Source organism: Hyla sarda, chromosome 6, assembly GCF_029499605.1.
Source record: "Hyla sarda isolate aHylSar1 chromosome 6, aHylSar1.hap1, whole genome shotgun sequence".
Classification (NCBI taxonomy): domain Eukaryota; kingdom Metazoa; phylum Chordata; class Amphibia; order Anura; family Hylidae; genus Hyla; species Hyla sarda.
In genome coordinates this window covers 74999464-75023592 of record NC_079194.1, presented here as the reverse complement: position 1 = coordinate 75023592, position 24129 = coordinate 74999464, and the positions used below count along the sequence as shown (strand labels likewise).

Here is a 24129-nt window from a genome sequence, read left to right as displayed (position 1 = left end):
GGGGGATGATGAAGGGGGAGGGGATGATGACAAGGGGATGATGAAGGGGGGGGGGGTTTGGGATGATGACAAGGGGATGATGAAGGGGGGTGTGGGATGATGAAGGGGGGGATGATGACAGGCGGTGATGATGAAGGGGGGATGATAACAGGCGGCGATGATGAAGGGGGGATGATGACAGGCAGTGATGATGAAGGGGGGATGATGACAGGGGTGATGATGAACGGGGTGTTAATGACGGGGGTCTGGATGATGACAGGGGGGATGATGTATTTCCCACCCTAGGCTTATACTCGAGTCAATAACTTTTCCTGGGATTTTGGGGTAAAATTAGGGGCCTCGGCTTATATTCGGGTCTGCTTATACTCGAGTATATACGGTAATCTATTTATGAATATCAAAATTTTTTGTTAGCAACAGGTACACTTTAAATTATTAAATTCAAGTATGTCCATGGAAAGCTAAAGATACTGTTCGCATACCTAGTTCCAGTGAATACAGATGGGCAGTCATGCGAATTGTCCAATCTAAGGGTAAGTTCACACATACAGGATCCTGCGCAGGATTTATAACTGCAGATTAGAAGCTGTGCTCAATCATTTAGTTTACATTGAAATCTGCAGCAAAAAATCCTGTTCATCAAATCTGCGGACGTGTGAACGTACCCTTAGTATAGAAAATCTATATAGCAGAGGTGTGAATTTAGAACAGAGAAAGAAGAGAATAGTTTTCAGATGCAGCATGTATAAGTATATAACTGTATGCAGGGGGTTAAGGCTGTCCATATGCATTAGGGTTGGAACACAGAAGCACACGTTGCGATCCGCTGCATATTTTCTGCAGCACAAAAAAAAAAAAAAATGCCAAAGCCAGAAGTAGATCCATCTGAAAGGGGAAATATCAAGGAAGCAGTTTTCCTTCCCCTTCCCTTTGGATTCCCTTCTAATACCACCGTCCTTGATATTTCTCCTTCCATTAGGATCTAGTTCTGTCTTGCAATTAATGTAGTTCATTCATGTAAATACATTTAATTGAGAATTACTGTAATAGACAAGTAAATTGCTATTTAATGGAGAATAAAAGCATATACAAAAAACAGGTCCAAAGACCCGACAAATCCACATATTTTTACTGCAGATTTCATTCGGCAGATTTTGCTGCCTATTGACATCAACGGGTAGCAAAATTTGCTGCAAAAAAAATATGCACATATGATTGTACCCTAATTCCTGGTATATAAAATGTTATTCTAGTGATATACAGCACAGTTCTATACTATAACCATTGTGCACACCTACCTGAATCCAAGACACCTACAATGTGATAACCATTACAGACTGCAAACACTCAGCTTCTACTGCAGTTCTCAGTTCATTGTACTAACAAAAGAGGGGAACAGTGGACAACTGCCCCTCCCCAGATTTAGAGTAGTTGAAGTTTAGCTCCATATTTATATACGTCATAATGATCAGAGAGTTTAGATGACATTGGTCAAAGATCATGATAACAAGTTTATTACCTCTCGGTATGTCTTCAGTAGGCCAGGAATTTCATAATACACGGTAACCAGTCCAGATTCTCTTGCTAAAGCAGCACCAGACTTGGGGTCGATCTGAAGATGTGCACTAGAAGAAGAGCTCCATGTCCCGGTCAAGCCTGTTCGACAGGAAAAAAATATAAAATAAATGAAAATAAAATAAAAAATTTTTTAGGATATGGTAGCCAAACCTAATATATCCCCTACCTTTTCTTCATAACCCCTTAATGCTCCATTATGTATATACACATCATGGAGCTGTTATAGGTGTACTGGGAGGTCTTGCCAATTGAGTCCGCTCCATACCCGGTGGCTTTAAGCAGCCCAGAGCCACCACAGAGCGATCTGTACTGAAAGCTATTAACCCTTTAGATGCCGCTGTCAAAGCAGACAGCAGCAATTCAATGGCTGCTCTATCCATCATTGGTGGTGCTGTCGTTCAGATCTGCTCCAGGCAACGTGATCACGGGGAGCAGATCCATTATCTGGACAACCAGAGGCCTTTGTTGCTGGGCCTACTAAGTGTGAAAATGGTCACATTGATCGTAGAGTATATTTCTGTAGATACAATGCATCACTTATCCTTTCCTCCACATGTTACAGCCTGTATTACAGTTTAAAGCTGCAATCACAATTCTGCATGCCTGTGCAGAGCAGGATATGGGGATTCACTTTCCTTTTTAAAGCAGGGATGGCCAAACCGCGGCTAACCGGTTGCATAAGGCTCTTTTCCTAGGTGCCATGTGACTCACAGCTCATCTTCAGCCCCAAACCCGTCTGAAAGTTAAGACCTGTCGCTGACAATTTAAGACCTGCACCATTTTAACGATGGAGTGGCTGCTGGGAGCAGACGGGACGCACACAGGCACATCAACAACATGTCCCTATCTCTGCTCTACTACTATTTGGTGGGAAGGAAAGAGGAGAACGCAAAGCTGTATGGGGATAGGTGCCTATATGGGGGTGGCAATATTAGGGCCCATTCACTGTTACTGTAGTTAAATCTGAAGAGTCTATTGAATTGGTCTCTTATGTTGCAGCTTGATGTAGAAACAACTTACTGCCCACAACATTGTAAGAGCTCTGCTGATCAATTGTGAATGTATCTGTTGTACACAACAATGTATAAAGGGCTTTAGACTTTATTGGAGGCTGGACCTCCAGATAATTTATATACACAGTTATTTTGATGATAAAAAAAAAATAAAATTTTTTTTTTTTTTTAAATAATATGAAACATAAAGCAAATCTCATTTCTATTTGCAGGGCAGTGGAATACAATATGTTGTGTTTTATTAACAGCCAATTCAGATAGTGAAGGGCAGACTGGGAGGAGTGTCAACGACAGAACTATGAGAAATGCCCACACTATTGTTACTCTTACATATCATGGAGAAACATTTACATCCATGGTAGTGTATGATACAAGTGGCTTCTTTTTTACAGCTGTGTTGCTCAGTGCTGCTATAAAAGCATTGCTTATGGCCTTTGGTAGTAGATCTTCTGAATAAGGGTCTATTCACACGGCAGAATTTCTGCTTGCGGAATTCTTCCTAAAATTAAAGCCCATAGACTTCTATGGGATTCCGGACTAAAATTTACACTTCTGAATTTCCGCTTGCGGAAATTCAGAAGTGTGAATGGGAGTGTGGAATCCCATAGAAGTCTGTGGGCTTTAATTTGAGGCGGCGTTCCACAAATGGAAATTTTGCAGTGTGAATAGACCCCAAGAGGTAAGCAGAATCTTTACCATACAATTCTCTTCCTCTAGCCAATGACTATATTGGTTTTCAAGTCATGTACCAGAATGTGCGCACAGGTCTCAGTGGTGTGAATGCTAAAACACTTTTCCTATTAGTTCTCTAAAGAGCAACACAGTGATGCAAAGCTACACAAGATAAGTGGAAAAAAAATGAAGATATAATAGTATAATTAGTCAATTGTCAGATCGAGGTTCTGCAACATATTTTGTGCGGCTAACCTAAAGGTATTGCAATGAAAACCATCACATTCAGCAGGTGAATTATGATTTTGGTCAAGTTACAGAGACATTGTTATCGATACAGCAAAGGCCACTAGGAAAGACTCATCAAATATACTGCATATACTTTTCTAATACTTTTAGATAAATCTAAACCACCAGCTGAAAAGAACCAAAACGTTGAAAATATAATGAAAACATGATGCATTGTATTCCCAAACTGCATTCACAGTTTTGCCAGTGGCTACTGGAGCCGATCAAGATTTTAAAGAGTAGAGTGACAGCAAAAGTTTTTACGAATTACAACTTTTCCAGCCATTTAGAACACAAAATAAGCCAACACACCACACACACACACACTAGCCCCCGTTTTCTCTCAGGGTACGTGCACACTTCGTAATTTCAGGTAGAATCACACTCCTATTGATGCAAATGGAATTTACGCGACTATGTTCACACAATATAATTTCAGTGTGTAAATTGATGACACTGTTCGAAATTACATTTTTTTTTTATTTTTATTTTTTTACGCCAGACACCAACATGCAATTTCCTAATACAATGTAATGCCCTGCAATGCATTCTGGTGGACTTGAACTGGACTGAGCTGAAGCAAAAACCCAGTGCATTCAATTAAAGGGGTTGTGCGCTGCCCTGCAGTTCGGAGCTCAGCTCACAGCATCCTGAAGTTCATTACTCCGAACGCTGTGTGCGGCCTTCCGTGTTCGCAGCCGCTGGGCGTGACGTTCCGCCCGCCCCCTCGTGACGTCTCGCCCGCTCCCTCAACGAGAGTCTATGAGAAGGGGGCGTGACAGCGGTCGCGCCCCCCTTCCCATAGACTTTGGTAGAGGGGGCGGGCATGACGTCACGAGGGGGCGGGCGAGACGTCATGAAGGGGCCGGGCGTGACGTCACGCCCGGCGGCTGCGAACACGGAAGCCCGCACACAGCGTTCATGAACACAGAAGCCTGCACACAGCGTTCGGAGTAATGAACTTCCGGACGCTGTGAGCTGAGCTCCGAACTGCAGGGCAGTGCACAACCCCTTTAAATAGGCACTGTCAGATACAAAAACTTTTGATATGTTCTAAAGCATGCAAAACCAATAGGTTTTGCAACTGCTTTCATTAGAAAGTTTTCAGTATTTCATACTGAAAAAGCCAGTCAAACAACTGCCCCCCCTGCCTGCTTGGACACATACTAGTCCTGCTGTGTCCATGCGTCATCACCTATGTCATGGACACACTTCCTTGATTGACAGCTGTGAGCGCAGGGCTCACAGCTGGAGGAAAAATCCTCCCACTGTCAGCTTGTGTCCCGCTACTGTCAGTGAGGACAAGCTGGGAGTTGTAGTTTTGCCAATACTAGGGTAGATGGGAGCAGACAGCATACTGAGGGAGGGGGCGGAGACCTGCACAGTGAGGCCACGTCCCCTCCCTTTGAGAGGAATTCAGACTAGTGAGCCAATTTGACTATGCTACGGGGCTGTAAAGTTAGTGTAGTTCATAATATAGGGTCTGTACCTGTGTGTGATGGTGGCCTCAGAATTTTAATGTGATTTTCACCCCAATATTTATTTTTAAAGGCATACTAAATTACTCAGGTCTCGGGATTTCCCAGGTTGCAGTGCGTGGAGTCCTGACATCACTAGTCAGTTGTGCAAAGGAAGCCAGTCCTGCTTCAATGGGTGGGAGAGAGAGAATTTTACAATAGCTGTAGGCACCCTGATTAGAAAACACTGATCGTTTTTTTTGCGTATTTGTGCTGCAATGGATGGCTGATGTGTGGGAGTGAGGAATGCAACTACACACTTACAAGCATCCACTATGAGATGTGTAGTTTAAGAGACCAAACTGCAACAGGAAATACCTAGTTCACAAAAAGATAGCAGGCATGTACTAAAATCACCTTATGATTGATAACCCCTTTAACATCTTACCCCTTATCCACAGGATAGGGGATAAGTGTCTGATCATGGGGGGGCCAAATGCTAGCACCCTGCTGCGATATTCTGCCTGGTGCCCTGGCCCTTCCCATGCATAGAGTTATGTCGACCATTGCAAGGGAGCAATAGCCGACACGCCCCACACCATGCATCTCTATGGGAGAGCTGGCGATACAGGGTTTGTGTATTTATGGCGTAGAGGGGGCGTGTCGACCACAGCCTCCTGTACGGAGCGGAGGCCGTTGTGTGCATGGGAAGAGCGAGGGTACCAGGCAGGAGATCGCAGAGAGTACCAGCAGTTGTCACTTATCACGTGGATTTAGTACTGTTAATACTGGAGTTCCCCCTTTAAATTACTGCACTGGTTCTTGCTTCAGCTCAGTCCAGTTCAAGGCCCCAGGATATCACAGGGGGCCCCAGTGGTTGGACCTCCCGCCATCAGATATTTATCCCCAATCTAAAGGTTAAGACCCAAGTAAATGAGGCAGAGCTGCAGGACCAGACACTGCCACAAAAGAATACAGTGGTCACTCAAGTTACACTATTAATTGGTTCCAGGACGACCATTGTATGTTGAAATCATTGTATGATGAGACCATAACTCTATGGCAACCTGGTAATTGGTTCTAAAGCCCCAAAATGTGATCCAAAAATAGGAAAAGTAAGAAAAATAATTAGATAAATACAGATAAAGCAAGTCCTTACATAGAAAGTTAGTGATTTACAGCTCCCAGCAGATCTTTCTGTCTATGTAGAGGACAGGAGCTTCTTCAGGGCCCTGTACATTATACATAAAGTCCTAAAAAAAGTAGATTTTTGGACTTACCGTAAAATCTCTATCTCTGAGTTTCTATTGGGGGGGGGACACAGGACCATAGGTATTAGGGATCGACCGATATAGTTTTTTTTAGGGCCGATACCGATAATCGATGGAGGTTAGGGCCGATAGCCGATAATTTATACCGATATTCTGGTATAAGTTATCGGCTATTTATCCCCCCCCTCGACACCGCTGCAGGTCATTGATTTAAAGCGGGCGCTTTAAATCAATGCACTGCAGTGGCTTTTGCGGTGCCATAGGCTGCCGCCGCCACCACCCGCTTCTCTCCCCTACCTGTCAGTGTGGTCGGGGCCATCCATTCTTCCTTCCTGTAGTGTCCGGGGGCGTTCCGGGTGAAGGGTGAACCGGTCCGGGCTGTCCTTCTCCGGCGGTCATCTTCTCCACTCCGGGCAGGCTCCGGCCTAGTACGCTGCATAGACGCCGCTGCGCAGTGACGCCCGTGCGCAGCGACGCACCTGACGTCACAGCGTAGCGGCGTCTATGCAGCGTACTAGGCCGGAGCCTGCCCGGAGTGGAGAAGAGGACCCCCGGAGAAGGACAGCCCGGACCGGTTCACCCTTCACCCGGAAAGCCGCCGGACACTACAGGAAGGAAGGATGGATGGGCCGGACCACCCCATTACGGGTAAGTTTATTTAATTTTTTTATTGACTCGGAGGGTGGGGGAGGGGCCCGACCGGTATAGCGGTATGGGCAAAAATCCATACCGGTATACCGCCCAGCACTACGGTGGGGGGGGGCGATCGCGGTGCGGGCGGGGCATTATTGGCTTATCGGCAAGGTAATTGCTGATACCGATAATGCGCAAAATCGTGATTATCGGCCGATCATATCGGCCATACCGATAATCGGTCGATCCCTAATAGGTATATGTCGTTGCCGCTAGGAGGCTGACACTAGGCAAAAAACAAAAGTAGTCGGCTCCTTCCGGCAGGATATACCCGCCCCCTGAGCAACTCAGTTTTGTCCCAAAGCAGAAGGAGAACAGACTAAGAAATAAAGTCCAAACAAACCCAGATAAGAGAACAGACCGCAAAAAAAACACAGGTGGTCCAAGGGACCACGAGACCTGGACACGAAGCGAGGGACTTCCCTGTTCCGGCGCAACGCAAACAGATCCACGTCTGGTGTCCCCCAATGGTGACAAATTTTATCGAAGACTTCCGGGTGAAGGGAGCACTCGCCCAGGTGCGCGGTGGAGCGACTCAGGAAGTCCAACTCCCAATTGTCGATCCCGGGAATGTGCACTGACGAAATGGCTGGAACGTGAAATTCCACCCATAGGAGGATCTTCGACGCCTCCCTCATGGCCGCTGAGCTGCGGGTGCCTCCCTGGTGATTGATGTACGGCACGGCTGTGGCGTTGTCCGTCTGCACCCGGACTGGAAGGCCCCGAAGCAGGCAACTCCAATGCAGAAGGCACAGGAAGATCGCCCTGAGCTCCAGGATGTTGATGGGGAGCCCGGACTCCGACAGAGTTCAGCGGTCCTGGACCGTTTGGTCCTGAAAGACACTTCTCCAGCCAAGTAGACTCTCGTCCGTGGTCAGAACATGCCAATGGAGAGGCAGGAAGGAGCAACCCTCCCGGAGGAGGGGAGGACCGAAGCCACCAAAGGAGGGAGCAGCAAACTATGGGTGAAAGCCAGATTCCGTGGTGGAGAGACAAAGGAGATTTGTCCCACAGAGAGGATGGCCCACTGGAGGGGATGGTACCGAAATTGTGCAAAGGGAACCGTCTCCATAGAGGCCAACATGTTGCCCAGAACCGACATGCTGAAAGAAGCAAATCCCTGACAGGAGCTCTAGGAGCTTGTCCTCCAGAAGAGAGAGACGAGCAGCCACCGCGTTGAAGCGGATCTCAAGAAACACCAGGGATTGGGATGGACAGGTTGGATTTCGCATCATTGATGATTCAACCAAAACTGGAGAAGGTCTGTAGAGTGATGTTGAGGCTGACCTAATTCTGCTCCAGAGAGGGCCACTTGATAAGGAGGTCATCCAGATAGGGGAAAACTGAGACACCGAGAGTGGAGGAGGGCCACCACTGCCGCCAGAGTCTTGGTGAAGACCGAAGGGCAGAGCAACGAATTGAAAATGATCAGCAGGAACAGCGAAAAAATGCTGGTGGGCCGGAAAGATAGGGATGTCCAAGTAGGCATCCTGAATGTCCACGGAGGAGAGAAACTCCACCTAATCCATGGAGGAGACTACAGACCATAAGGATTCCATCCGAAAGTGCCGCAGTCGGACATGGCGGTTCATGAGTTTCAGATCAAGAATATGGCAAACTGCGCCGTCCTTTTTGGGAACAACGAAGAGATTTGAATAGAACCCTGAAAACCGTTTCCGAGGTGGGACCGGCACGATCACACCCTGGGACAGAAGGGCAAGCTGAAAAGTTGCAGCAAGAGCGGGAGATCGAGAAAGGGGGGGGGGGGGGTTGGCGTAAAAAACTATCCCAGGGGATAGAAGAGAATTCTATGCGATAGCCCTGGGATCTTGAACCCAAGCATCCTGAACTTGTGCCAGCCAGACGTCCAAAGAGGGACAGGCGACCCCCCCACCTGAGCGGAAGACTCGTATAGGGGCGCACCTTCAGACAGTCCCGGATTTGGAAGTGGGGCGGTTGAAGCGGGACCCCGACTTCCAGGATGGGGCCCTCCTATCCTGAGGGGCCGCCGGTTTGTCAGTGCGGTCCGGAAAACGAGAGGGGCGAAAGGAAGAAATCTTCCGCTGTGAAGCCGAACGGCGCAGAAGGCCCCCAGTGGCCTCAGAGATGACCTCATCCAGGTGTTTGCCAAATAGCCGAGACCCCAGAAAAGGAAGTTCATTAAGGGAACGCTTAGAGGCCGTGTCGGCATTCCAAGCCTTAAGCCACATGGAGCGCCGAAGAGCCACCAGATTGCCCGAGGCAAAGGCCACGCAGCGGGCAGACTCCAAGGAAGCAGAGCAGAGGTAGTCCCCCGCATGAGCGATTTGTTGTGCTAAATCTGCCAAATTGCCTGAAGAAGCACCCGCTAAGACCCCCTGGCGCAATTGACCGGCCCAAACTGAGAAGGCTTTGGAAACCCAAGTGGAGGCAAAGGCTGGGGAAAAAGCCGAGCCTGCCACCTCAATGGCGAATTTCACCAGACTTTCAATGTGCTTATCTCAGGGGTCTTTAAAAGGAAGCTGAGTCGGCCAGCGGCAGGGTAGTGGCTTTAGAAAGCCACGACACAGGAGGGTCCACCGTAGGAGGAGAAGACCACTTTGCAATGAGATCCTGAGGAAAGGAAAAGAACCCTGAGCTTCTTAGTCCCGTGGAAGCGCTTATCTGGATGCTTCCAAGCTGCCACTAACAGCTCATCAAATTCAGGGTGTGGGCTGAAAATCTGGGGCACCTGACGAGCGCGGCGGAAGGAGACTTCAGGGGTTGCACTGAAAGTTCCTGGGTCCTGTAGATGGAAGGTGTCCCTGACTGACAACACCAGACTGACCACCATATCTGACATGTGGGAAATCTCTTCCGAGCCAGAGGGAGGATCCGAATCAGAGTTACCAAGCTCACCAGGAGACTGGGAACGCTCCAGAGGAGTTCTGGATCGGGTGGAGGTGGACCAGGAGTGGGGGTGTGGAGACCAGGAGCGGACACTGGGTGACCGGTTGCGGTGGCGCCTGGAGGTGGAATGAGAGCGGGAGCTGAGGTGGGGACTCGGGGAAGAAGCGGAGGAAAGGCGCCCCAGACGGCCAGGGGAGGGCCGTAGGGAAGGACGGGAGGGGGAACCCGCTGCAGTCTCCCTAGGGAGAAGAGCGTATGGAGGACAGCCCCAAGGCGGAGACCACCTCCTGGGAAACCCTGGACAAATCAGAGATTATCTGAGAGAGAGATACACCTGGAAAACAGGGGCAATTGGGGGATCCAGACCCAGGGTACACCACTCAGCACTGGTTGCTGGCGAGGAGAGGTTAACGGCCCATTCAGCAATGCACCATGCCCCTAGCTTGCAAGTGGGGGGGGGGGGGGGGGTCGGGGAGATCAGGCAGCGCCATGCTCCTGTCACCCCATGCTAGAGAAATCAAAAAAGGGAGAAAATATCTAATTATACCCTGAAACTAAGAAAAAAAACTAAACAAAAGAAAAAAGACCATGTCTGGAGAGGACCAGACCTGTGTCTGCCTCCTGCTGGACACTAAGCTAAAACTGAGTTTCTCAGAGTCAGGGGGTGGGTATATCCTGCCGGGAGGAGCAGACTTCTTTTGTTTTTTTGCCTAGTGTCAGCCTCCTAGTGGCAACAGCATATACCCATGGTCCTGTGTCCCCCAATGAAGCGCTCGAGAAAGTAACATGGAGCCACAATCAACTGGTGTCCAAAGGAGCAGCAAACCCTGGCACAGGTAAAGAGTAGTACAGAACATGTAGTACCACCCTATACTGTAGGGAGGCGCTACCAGACAGGAATTCAGTGCATGAACGTCAGTAATACAGGCGTTTTACCAGTAAAATGCCCATTCTGATTGGTCAGATCTTCCAGCTATTGACACGTTTCACAGATCTGGACTGTCTGTAGCATTGTATGTTGAGTCTGGTTTCAAGTTACAATGGTCCAGAAAAGACCATTGTATGTTGAAACTATTGTATGTTGAGGCCATTGCAAGTTGAGGGATCACTGTATTTGGTGCTGCACCTTGTAAGTCCAGAATAAAAATACTTGTGGGTACAGTATAGTCTGCAACTTCGGATACAAAGCAAAATAAGTAATTTTAATTATAAATTTAACCCAGCATAGCCACTACACAATGTATAGAAAAGTCAGCTTCTGTATAGAAAAGTCATACCAATTTATTTTATTTTATTTATTTATTTATATAGCGCCTACAGATTCCGCAGCGCTTTTTTAATGGAAAAGTCGTAGAAAATCACTTTAAATGATCAGTACATAAATTAATAGTTTCTTACCTTCCGGACTAGTTATTGAACAAGCAAAGCAGATTACATCACCAACCACAGTTTCCTTCACAGCTGGGTAAATGCTGTGCTGTACAGGGATAGGAACGTAATCTGAAATTCCAGGATTCTCAGTATCCCATATTCTTAATATTGTAAAGCCAACGTTGACTGTGCGCATGATAAAGCTGTCATTTGTGGGTCCCCTTCCAATATGTATAAAGTCATCCCTGAAACAATAAAATACATCTATATGTTTAAAAAAAAAAAAGAATAAAATCATCATATAAAACATACCAGCCATGCCCCAACACTGCCATCATGTGGCAATAAAAAAATTCACTACGAATCATAAAACATTTATTTACTTATTTGTGAATGAGCAGTGTTTCCCAACCAGTGTACCTTTAGTTGCTGCAAGTCAAAGGCTGTCTAGCCTTGCTGGGATTTGTAGTTTTGTAACAGCTTAAGGCACACTGATTGGGAAACATTAATGCAAGGGGTGACTATATGAAAGATAATTGGGCATTTTTACGATTACTAAAGTCTTGTCCTGTTTTAAAACAGCACGGCAATTAATTCAAGAGTTTAAGCTTAGTTCCCCTTTAAATATAATACATTTAATATAAGGCTCCGGCAGCATCCTGCGCTGTTGCTGTGCGCGGATGTCACTAGTCATATAAAATATGAAAGCCGGTGATGGGAACCAGGCGGCGGGGGGCCTCTGGCTCCACAGAAGCCGCTGCAGTTACACTATTTAAAGCGGCCACTTTAAATGATTGAACCGCAGCTGCTTCTGTGGGGGCAGAAAGATTTATTGGGGGTACAAGACGCACCTACACACACCCTCATTTTAACAAAGATATTTGGGTAAAAAAAACTTTACCCAAAACTTCCTTGGAAAAAGGAGGGTGCGTGTTATAGGCCGGTGCGTGTTATACCCCAATAAATATGATACTTATGTTTACAAAATACTGGTTGTTGTGGGCAAAAAAGAGAACATTACTATAAGACAGCCTGATACATTTTCCCCACTGTCTCTAGAAACACTACAAACTTAAAGGGACTATCAGGAAAAGAAAAACTGAATATTACTTCAGTAAATCCCTTCCACCCTGTTATGCACCTACCCAATGCAGCATAGCCACGATCTCTTGAGACCTTGTGACTTGACATATTTGGGGAGATTTAGCAAAACCTGTGCAGAGGAAAAGTTGTCCAGTTGCCCATAGCAACCAAATAGTTTTTTATTTTTCATAGGTCTCCTTAAAAATTAAAGCAGCGATCTGAATTGTTAATATGGGCAACTGGTCAACTTTTCATCTGCGCAGGTTTTGCTAGATCTCCCCAAATATGTCAAGTCACAAGGCCTCAAGAGAAAAAATAGACATGGTCGCACATGTACAACATGCAGAGTGATCTAAGGCTTCTCAGTTAAATTTATTAAACAGGTCGTTAGTGTACTTTATGATCATAAATAGAGATGAGTGAAGTTACAGTGATCCGATACATCACAAACTTCTCGGCTCGGCAGTTGATGACTTATCCTGCATAAATTAGTTCAGCTTTCAGGTGCTCCGGTGGGCTGGAAAAGGTGGATACAGTCCTAGGAGAGACTTATTGAATCACTGTAACTTCGCTCATCTCTATTCAAGAAGTGCAAGCCTGCTAGCCAAGTCATGGCCACCTGTAAGTAGCGGCTCCCTAACATCCCTAGCATAAAATGGCGCAGCACTGAGAGGCGACCACCGCAATACAAGTACCCACAGGGGCCCAGTGCATAAAAATGGGACAAAGCGGCACACAATAGAGGTAATAGAAGCATATTACACAGTATTATAACTTGGCATCATGGGCTCAAAGTTTGATGAAAAAATAAATATATCCTGGAGTACCTTTTTAGAATACCTTAGGATTTGCTGCATATTTTGTGCAGCCGAATTTGCTACCCTCGGAAGTCAATGGGTGGAAAATTCAGCAGCAGAAAATATGCAGATACTCTATGTGTGAACGTACCCTTAAGAAATATTACGCAGAAAGTAAAAGCAAAGGAACCCTTATATTCTGTGACTGTGGGCTCTCTTAATGGCCATAAATACCAAATCCACTCAAACCTGTTAATTGCGAAGTTGAGAATGGAATTCTGTGCATGGAAGACCTCGCCTGTGTTGTCATGGAAACGGGCTGAGAAATGCAATGTAGATCCCAGAGGAATTGCAGACAATAAATGACCGCTCGTGTGTATAGCCGGGCTAGTCACTAAGCGCATATATGAAATTGGTGATACCTGTGTGAGAATGAACAGGGAAGTTATAAAAAATATGAAAGGCACTTATACCAGTGATTCTTTAAATACATAAATATACAAAAGGCAGATTACTTCATTCACTTATACTACAGTGTATTCCTGCTAAGACAACATTTCTTTTCTGATTTTAAACCTTGCTGTTCTCCTCTCCGACTCTGTCCTACTGTAGTTTTTTTTTATGATGGCTTGTAGGTGGTACGACCCTTTCCTGCAGGGATAGTCTTGTGTGTTACCAGTTACAATGGCTTACTACGGCTTAATATATCTTTCCTCCTGGGTTACTTACCCTCATGAGATTGCTCTCCACTGTGCTCAGGCTTAGTATATTTTGTTTTACAATGTCTCATATCTTTTGCTCTACCCCAGGAGATTATGGTGGTTTGTATAACACTGACATTCCAGTACAGAGTGTTCCTGTTTTTGTTATCTTTATGCATTTAGTATTTCAATTTGGGGCTTATTCCTTTTGTTTGGTGCACCCCCCCCCCCCTTCTATTAATTTCTGTACCCCCTACTATTTTATTTTGGAAACTTAAAAACATTTTTGCATGACTGCAGTACAAAGACAGTCACATATCCACACAACCTGCAGCAGAATAGAATGTATAGCAACGCCAGCAGTACTGAATAACCTCAGGATAGGTCATGAATATTTAATCTGTTGGGGTCTGACAACTGATCAGCTGTGTAACAGAGCTGAGGCCCCCAAATATACATTAGAGAAAAAACATTCCATTCTCTGTAGTGGCCATGCTGAGTACTGCGGCTCAGCTTACATTCACTTTTTAATGGATTGCTGGACAACCTCCCTTAAAGAAAAAAAATATACATGCACTTGTGTAAATGATGGATATGCTCCCTATGTGGGTTTATTGAGGGGAAAAAAATTATTTACTTTAGGGCCCATTCTGCTGTCTCTCAGATGAGGAAGTGAACTGCATTTTGTGTCTCTGTGTCTATTTTAAGCTGGTAAAGTGCACAGCACCGCTGCTTCACTCCCTGGCTGTCAATCAAATCCAACTCACCAAATCACTGTATTTAATCTATGCACTGAATGGAGCAGCCTACAGGGGAGCGAAGAGCGTTGCTCCACATCTTTACCGGCTTATAACTGACCCGGTGCGAACCAAACTTTTGACATGTGCTCCTGATTTGTCAAAAGTTTTTCCAATGACAGTAAAACATAACCTGCTCCTTCACCTTCTGAACTGATGCAAATATTTTCTGAATATTTTTCTTATAGGGCTTTCCCATCTCATTAAAGTTATCCCCTATCTATAAAATAGAGGATAACAAGCAGGAGTGCAGTGGTCAAACCCCCCACTCTGATCTGTTTGTTATCTCCTATCCTATGTAACTCCTTAAAGCCTACTATATGCTAAATACCACTTCTTCTGGCATATATAAACATCAGAAGTTAATTTTTTTCTATAACATCATAATACATATCTCAGGCCAATATGGGGGGGGGGGGTGTTTAAAAGGCTGATAATACCCTAGGCATTGTGGCTGCTATCTGGGGGGGGCAGACCATTCACAGGAACACACACACACAAAGCGTAATTCCTGCTCCCTTTTTCATCTTTTTTCCATTGCTGGTCTGCTGAGTACCTGTTTGCCATGAACTGAGCTTTTTCGGATAGTTCGCCGAGCCAAACTTTTGAAAAGTTCGCTCAACTCTAATCTGTAATCCAGGCTCCCACTGCTATGAGCTTTTAATAAACACACAAAGCCAATTCTGCTTCAGCTCTCTTGTTGCTGGATAAATCAAAGCTACAGCCCGGCCAAAAATAATGGTCTTACCACAGGTTTTTAGAGTGAGCCAAGAAACTAATACAATTTCAGCTATAACTTATGTCACTTTTCAGTATCTTACACAATCACTACCATGCACTTTTTTCTTATTTAACTCTTAACATGGATATTGAGCAGCCTCTTGGAGCTATATCATAGATATGGCTACTAAAAAGGATAAAGCTAGAGTTTTATAACCAAAATAAAGAAAAGTCAATTACTATAAGGATAAATAAAAGCCCTAGGAGGCTAGAAAATTACCTTCACTGACACAATAATGGTTTGGTTGATTCCAAAAGGTTCCTTAGAATTTATTTCTATAGTAGATACTCCAGTGAGTGAGCCTGATGTCAGCAGTCCATTACCATCCACCTGAACAACCGGTAACATGTTTGGCCCATTCAAAATGCGATAGTTAACAGTGGCTGCTTGGTCCCTGTATATAGAATAAAAAATAAAAATAAAAAAATCTCGCTACAAACATATCAACTAACAATGCAAACGTACACAGGCGTAAAGGAGGATTTTCCCATGTAAACATTACACTAACACAGCTCTTCGGCTTCATTCACACCGTGACTTGTGCAGATGGCAGCCGGATCCAGCGGGAGAATTTAACTGGGAACTATCATTAACCACTTAAGGACCAGACCAATTTTATTTTTGCATTTCCGTTTTTTCCTCCTTGCCTTCTAAAAATCATAACTCTTATATTTCCATCCACAAACCCACATCAGGGCTTGTTTTTTGCGTCACCAATTGTACTTTGTAATTACATCACTTATTTTACCATGAAAATTTATGGCGCAACTTTTGGATGATTTCGTTTTCACGCCGTACACTTTAAAGAAAACATTTCTTTTTTTACTGTATTCTGTGGGTCAATATGATTAAAATGATACCCTTGTTATATGCTTTTCTATAATTGTACCACTTAAAAAAAAATCTCAAACCATTTTAACAAAATTAGTATGTTTGAAATTGCCCTATTTTGACCACCTATAACTTTCTAATTTTTCCGTATATGAAGCGGTATGAGGGCTCATTTTTTGCACCATGATCTGTATTTTTCTTTTTCTCAGTACCACTTTTGCTTAGGTTTTACTTTTTATATAAGTTTTTGGGAAAAAAAATGACAAAAAAGCTGTAATTTTCGACTTTTTTTTACATTTACGCCCTTCACCGTACGGGATAATTAACAATATATTTTAATAGTTCAGACTTACGCATGCGGCAATACCAAATATGTGTATTAATTTTTATTTTTTTAACGCTTTTTGGGGAGTAAAATGGGAAAAACGGACATTTTACCTTTTTATTGGAGATTTTTCAAATTTTTTTATTTTACATTTTATTTATTTAAAAAAAAAATTCATAAACACTTTAATGGTCCCCATTGGGAACTATTTATAACAATCATTTGATTGCTAATACTTTTCAGTGCTTTGCATATATAGCTCTCCGGCTGCCATGCTGGATGAACGGATCCCCGCGGCAGCGCTGCGGGCGATCCGAAAATCAATTTAAAAAGTACCGCACTGCCACAGAAGCCGTGATCTGTATTGATCACGGCATCTGAGGGGTTAATGGCAGACATCCATGCGATCGCTGATGTCCGTCATTACCGGCGGGTCCCTGGCTGCTGATAGCACCATGACGTCCATTGTTGTTAAGGAGTTAAAGGGTTAAAATGCCGGCTGCGGCACCGGAGACTCGTGACGTCACGACTGCCACGTCATCTCCAACAGACTTGCATTGAGTGGGCGTGGTGGTGACGTCAGGAGGGGATGTGACAGTGACGCCATGGCGCATCGCTAGACATCAGGCATGGAGCGACGTTCGCTCTGTGCACCAGATGACTGTGGTGCCCCAGCAGAGATCGCGGCAGGACCTCCGCGATCAGACATCTTATTCACTACCCTTTGGATAGGGGATAAGATGTCTAAGAGCAGAGTACCCCTTTAAAACTAATTTTTGCTATAGCACTCCTTATGGTAAATAAAAAAATCTTTCTAATGTTTCTTGTTTAACCCCTTCATGACCCAGCCCATTTTCACCTTCATGACCTGGGCATTTTTTGAAAATCTGACCACTGTCACTTTAAACATTAATAACTCTGGAATGCTTTTAAGTTTTTTCGTGACATATTCTACTTTATGTTATTGGTAAAATTTCACTGATATTTGCATCCTTTCTTGGTAAAAAATCTAAAAATGTCATGAAAATTTTGAACATTTAGCATTTTTCTAACTTTGAAAGTCTCTGCTTGAAAGGAAAATGGATATTCCAAATAAATTACATATTGATTCACATATACAATATGTCTACTTTATGTTTGCATAAAAAAATTGAAAAGTTTTTACTTTTGAAAGACACCAGAGGGCTTCAAAGTTCCGCAGCAATTTTCCAATTTTTCTCAAGATTTTCAAAATCGTAATTTTTCAGGGCCCAGTTCAGGTTGGAAGTGGATTTTAAGGGTCTTCATATTAGAAATACCCCATAAATGACCCCATTATAAAAACTGCACCCCCAAAGTATTCAAAATGACATTCAGTAAGTGTTTTAACCCTTTAGGTGTTTCACAGGAATAGCAGAAAAGTGAAGGAGAAAATTCTAAATCTACATTTTTTTATACTCGCATTTTCTTGTAGACCCAATTTTTGAATTTTTACAAGGGGTAAAAGGAGAGAAATCACCCTAAAATTTGTAACCCAATTTCTCTCGAGTAAGGAAATACCTCATATGCGTATGTAAAGTGTTCGGCGGGCGCAGTAGAGGGCTCAGAAGGGAAGGAGCGACAATGGGATTTTGGAGAGTGAGTTTTTCTGAAAGGGTTTTTGGGGGGCATGTCCCATTTAGGAAGCCCCTATGGTGCCAGAACAGTGGACCCCCCCACATGTGAACCCATTTTGGAAACTACACCCCTCATGGAATTTAATAAGGGGTGCAGTGAGCATTTACACCCCACTGGCGTTTGACAGATATTTGAAACAGTGGACTGAGCACATCAAAAATTTTATTTTTCATTTTCACAGACCACTGTTCCAAAAATCTGTCATACACCAGTGGGGTGTAAATGCTCACTGCACCCCTTATTACATTCCGTGAGGGGTGTAGTTTCCAAAATGGGGGTCACATATGGATATTTATTGTTTTGCATTTTTCAGAACTGCTGTAACAATCAGCCACCCCTGTGCAAATCGCCTCAAATGTACATGGGGCACTCTCCCTTCTGGGCCTTGTTGTGCGCCCCCAGAGCACTTTGAGCCCACATATGGGGTATCTCCGTAGTCGGGAGAAATTGCATTACAAATTTAGAGGGTCTTTTTTTCCCTTTTACCAGTAGTATAGGGCAACACCAGCATGTCAGTGTAAAAAATTTATTTTTTTACACTAACATGCTGGTGTAGACCCCAACTTCACCTTTTCATAAGGGGTTAAAGAAGAAAAAGCCCCCCAAAATTTGTAAGGCAATTTCTCCCGAGTATGGCGATACCCCATATGTGTCCCAAAACTGTTGCCCTGAGCATTTGAGGCCTGAATTAGGGATTTGCATAGGGGTGGACATAGGGGTATTCTACGCCAGTGATTCCCAAACAGGGTGCCTCCAGCTGTTGAAAAACTCCCAGCATGCCTGGACAGTCAATGGCTGTCCGGCAATACTGGGAGTTATTATTTTGCAACAGCTGGAGGCTCCGTTTTGGAAACAGTAGCGTACCAGACATTTTTAATTTTTTGGGGGAGGGGGGGCTGTGTAGGGATATGTGTATATGTAGTGTTTTTTTACTTTTTATTTTAGGTTAGTGTTAGTGTAGTGTTTTTAGGGTACAGTCACATGGGCAGAGGTTCACAGTAAGTTTGCCGCTGGAAGTTTGAGCTGCAGCGCAAAATTTGCGCCAACTCAAACTTGCAGCACTCACTGTAAACCTCCGCCCATGTGAGTGTACCCTGTACATTCACATTGGGGGGAGGGGGCAAACATCCAGCTGTTGCAAACTCCGAGCATGCCCTTTGGCTGTCCGTGCATGCTGGGAGTTGTAGTTTTGCAACAGCTGGAGGAACACTGGTTTGGAAACACTAAGTAATAAACTTTCAAGTGTTTTGCAACCAAACTTAGTGTTTCCAAACCAGTGTGCCTCCAGCTGTTGCAAAACTACAACTCCCAGCATGCATGGTCTGTCAGTGCATGCTGGGAGTTATAGTTTTGCAACAATTGCAACAGCTGGAGGCACTGAGGTAGGAAACGGACAATGTTTCCCAACTAGTGTGCCTCCAGTTGTTGCAAAACTACAACTCCCAGCATGCCCAGACTGCCCAGGCATGCTGGAAGTTGTAGTTCGGCAATATCTGAAGGATCAGATGTTGCCGAACTACAACTTCCAGCATGCTTGGGCAGTCTGGGCATGCTGGGAGTTGTAGTTTTGCAACATCTGGAGGTCCACAATTTGGAGACCACTGTATAATTGTCTCCAATCTGTGCTCTTCCAGATGTTAGAGAACTACAACTCCCAGCATGCCTGGACAGACTGAGCATGCTGAGATTTGTAGTTTTGCAACATCTGGAAGAGCACAGATTGGAGACCATTATACAGTGGTCTCCAAACTGAGGACCTCCAGATGTTGAAAAACTACAACTCCCAGCATGCCCAGAAAGCCAAAGGCTGTCTGGGCATGCTGGGAGTTGCAGTTTTGAAACTCCCAGAGGCAGCAGTGAGATCGCTTTACGGCGATCTCACTGCTGCCAATGAAGATGCCGCACTGCTGCCGGAAACTCACCTCACCTCCGGGACGCAGCGCCGCCGGGACCGCATGGAGGACGTCGCTCGTGCCGGGACCGCTCGGACGGGTAAGTGACGTCGGGGGACGGGTCAGGGACACTTAGCAGAGCGGTGTGTGTCCCGATCCCCGTGATCGGGACTCACACACCTCGCTGCTAAGTATTCTCATAGCGAAACGCTGCTATCAGCTAGTCAGATTTGACCAGCTGATAGCAGCGATCGCTGGGGGGAGGTGGGGGATGAAACCCCCCGTGGTCGCATGGTAAGATGGCTGGCTATCAGTGATAGCCACCATCTTTCCGGGCGCTGCGGGATGCCGTGAGTAGCGGCAAAAATGTTCATGACGTACCTGTATGTCATGGGTCGGGAACACCTTGCCACCCATGACGTACAGGTATGTCATAGGTCGGGAAGGGGTTAATAAAAATATATGACGTTTTCTATGTTTTGTGTTTAAAAAAGCTTCTACTAGGTGTCTCCCTACTTGTCCAGAGCACATTTCCCCCTATCTCTTGCACAGACTTTGGTCTCTTGCTGGCCTGGCAGAAGTCCAAAATCAGGAAATGCAGTCTGTAGTGCTGAGGGTGTGTGTGCAGCCTTAGCCAATCATAGCTTATCTAACAGACTGAACTGCTCTGGGCTGTGTGTAGAAGAGTGAGGGAGGAAGTTCTCCCCTGTATGGCTTCAGATGATGTCAGCCTGCTGGGTAACGCTCCTTCCCAGACTGTGAAACTGACAGACTGAGCAGAAAATACAGAGCAATATTCAAGGTAGAAAAATAAAAAAATAAAAAGCAGAGGGTGGTTTATCTTGATGGGGGAAGTGAACTGGAAGGATTATACAATTTAACAAGATCATGAGATGTAGTCTTTAAAAACCATCTGCGGTATCCCAGACGAACCCGCGCTGCACCCCATTCATTTCTATGAGCCCGACTGAGTCCACTAGTGACTCCGTTCAACCAATTTTTGAACCATAAGTAGATTTTTTTTTACTTACCGTAAAATCTCTCGGCGCTTCTATTGGGGGACACAGGACCATGGGTTATATGCTGCTGCCACTAGGAGGCTGACACTAGGCAAAAAAGTCGGCTCCTCCCAGCAGGGTATATAATCCGCCTCTGGACACAGCATACCTCAGTTTTGTACCAAACTATAAGGAGAAACTAGGACTGAAAAACAGAAAACATCTGAACACCAAAAAATACCCCTTCCAGGAAGGGGAACACCAGGTGAACACAAACCAACCAATGGGTGGGTGCTGTGTCCCCCAATAGAAGCTCCGAGAAAGAGATTTTACGGTAAGTAAAAAAAATCTACTTTTCTCGAGCGCTTCATTGGGGGACACAGGACCATGGGACGTCCAAAAGCCATCCCTGGGGAGGGAAAAAAAACTCAACCCAAAAGAAAAAAAGACAACTCAGGCGGACGACCTGCGGACGACCTGACTGCCACCTGCAAGACCCTGCGGCCTAAACTGGCATCAGAGGACGCAAAGGTGTGCACACGATAAAACTTAGCAAACGTGTGAAGAGACGACCAGGTGGCCGCCTTGCAAACCTGAAGAGTCGAATCCCCATGGCTGACTGCCCAGGAGGCCCCCACTGCCCAGGTAGAATGAGCTGTAACCCGAAAGGGAGGCACCTGACCCTTGCAGCGATATGCCTCCGAAATGGTGGAGCGAATCCATCGGGAGATGGTAGCCTTGGAGGCCGGAAGTCCCTTCCGCCGACCATCAGGGAGCACGAACAGGGAGTCACAACGCCGAAAGGAAGAAGTGACCGACAAATAGGTCCGAATCGCTCGAACCAAGTCCAGCTTGTGAAGTTTGTGCTACCTCGGATGAGAAGGACAGAAGGAAGGCAAGATGATGTTCTCATTCAGGTGAAAGGAAGTCACCACCTTGGGCTGAAAGGAAGGTACAGGGCGAAGTACCACTTTGTCCTGGTGAATAACCAAGGAAAGGAGAACGGCAAGAAAGAGCCGCTAATTCAGAGACAAGGCGAATTGAGGTGATCGCCACGAGGAAGGCCACTTTCCAGGAAAGGAAGCGAAGTGAGACCTGACTCAAAGGTTCAAAGGGATCGCCGTGCAGGGCGTCCAGCACCAGGTTAAGGTCCCAAGGAGCTGTAGGGGACAGAAACAGAGGAATCTCGTGAGCATCACCCTGTAAAAAAGTGCGAACATGGCGATCTGTTGCAAGAGGGCATTGAAAGAGAACGGAAAGAGCCGAAACCTGCCCTTTAAGGGAACTGAGGGTGAGACGTGTCTCCAGCCCAGATTGTAAGAATGACAAGAGATTTGGCAAGAAGAAAATGGTGGGAGAGAGCGAGCGAGCCTCACACCAACGGAAGTACGCCCACCAAGTACGGTGCTAAATCTTGGCAGAGGAAAGTTTCCGAGCACGGAGCATAGTCCAAATTACCTGAGGGGGAAAACCCCCGTGCCTTCAAAACCGTGGTCTCAACAGCCACGCCGTCAAACGAAGCGGAAGTGAATTGGGGTGGCAGAAGGGCCCCTGAGAGAGAAGATTGGGACCATCCGGAAGACGGAAGGGAACATCTGCCACGAGACTGACCACGTCTGCGTACCACACTCGATGGGGCCAATCCGGAGCCACTAGAATTGCCGAGACCCCCTCCGCTTTGAGCTTCCGCATCACCCTGGGGAGAAGCGGAAGTGGCGGAAAGAGGTAGGGGAGGACAAAGGGAGTTCAAGGGACGACAAGCGCGTCCACCCCTAGAGCCAGAGGATCCCGGGACCTGGATACAAAGTGATGGACCTTTCTGTTGCGACGTGACGCGAACAGGTCAACGTCCGGAATCCCCCACAGGTGGCAAATCTGATTAAAAACTTCCGGGTGACCATTCGCCCGGATTGGCGGTGGAGCGACTGAGAAAGTCCGCTTCCCAATTGTCGACCCCGGGAATGTGTACTGCGGAAATGGCTGGAACGTGAAGTTCAGCCCAACTGAGAATATTTGACGTCTCCTTCATGGCCCGTGAGCTGCAGGTGCCTCCCTGGTGGTTTATGTATGCCACGGCCGTGGCGTTGTCCGTTTGTCCTCGGACCGGGAGACCCTGAAGCAGGGGGCTCCAATGTAGGAGGCACAGGAAGATCGCTCTGAGCTCCAGGATGTTGATGAGGAGCCTGGCCTCTGAAAGAGTCCAGTGACCCTGGACCGCCTGGTCCCGAAATATGCCTCCCCACCCAAGCAGGCTTGCGTCTGTTGTTAAGACATGCCAATTGAGAGGCAGGAAGGAGCGACCCCCTTGGATGAGGGGGGGAGTGAAGCCACCAAAGAAGAGAACGGCGAATCCGAAGAGAGAGCCGGATGCTCTGGTGGAGGAACTGAGGAGATTTGTCCCACTGAGAGAGAATGGCCCACTGAAGTGGGCGGTAATGAACCTGTGCAAAAGGAATCGCCTCTATTGCGGCGACCATCTTGCCGAGGATCGACATGCAGGTGTGGATAGTCACCTGCCCTGGTCGCTGGAGAAAACTAATCTTGGAGAGGAGCTCCTGTAGCTTGTTCTCCGGAAGGGAGAAACGAGCTGATGCCGTGTCGAAGCGAAGTCCCAGAAATACCAGGGACTGGGATTGGGACAGGTTGGACTTTGCACGGTTGATAATCCATCCGAACCTGGTCAGAGTGTCCAGGGTAATGTCTAGACTGACCTGGTTCTGCTCCCAAGAGGGTGCCTTGATAAGCAGGTCGTCCAGATAGGGGATAATCGAGATGCCCCGGGAGTGGAGAAGAGCTACCACTGCGGCTAGTACCTTGGTGAATACCCGGGGTGCAGTCGACAGACCGACAGACCCGCAGGAACCGCAAACCTGAGAAAACGTTGGTGGGCTGGAAAGATTGGGATGTGTAGATAAGCATCCCGAATGTCCACAGAGGAAAGGAACTCCCCCCTGATCCATGGAAGCCACCACGGACCGTAGGGATTCCATCCGAAACTGTCGCAGACGGATATGGCGGTTCAAGAGTCCGAGATCGAGAATCGGGCGGACCGCTCCA

At 46.1% G+C, this 24129-nt stretch overlaps 1 protein-coding gene across 1 annotated transcript in view; it reads right to left on the bottom strand.

Moving 5' to 3' along the window:
- LOC130275783 (nuclear pore membrane glycoprotein 210-like) overlaps positions 1–24129 on the bottom strand; it is a 134070-nt gene that overhangs the window by 24609 nt on the left and 85332 nt on the right. Inside the window, exons 30-33 of the mRNA XM_056524188.1 lie at positions 15590–15764; positions 13341–13513; positions 11239–11456; positions 1520–1656 (exon numbers count right to left, since the gene is read on the bottom strand). Coding sequence (XP_056380163.1) covers positions 1520–1656; positions 11239–11456; positions 13341–13513; positions 15590–15764 — 703 coding nt within the window. The remainder of the gene's footprint in view (positions 1–1519; positions 1657–11238; positions 11457–13340; positions 13514–15589; positions 15765–24129) is intronic.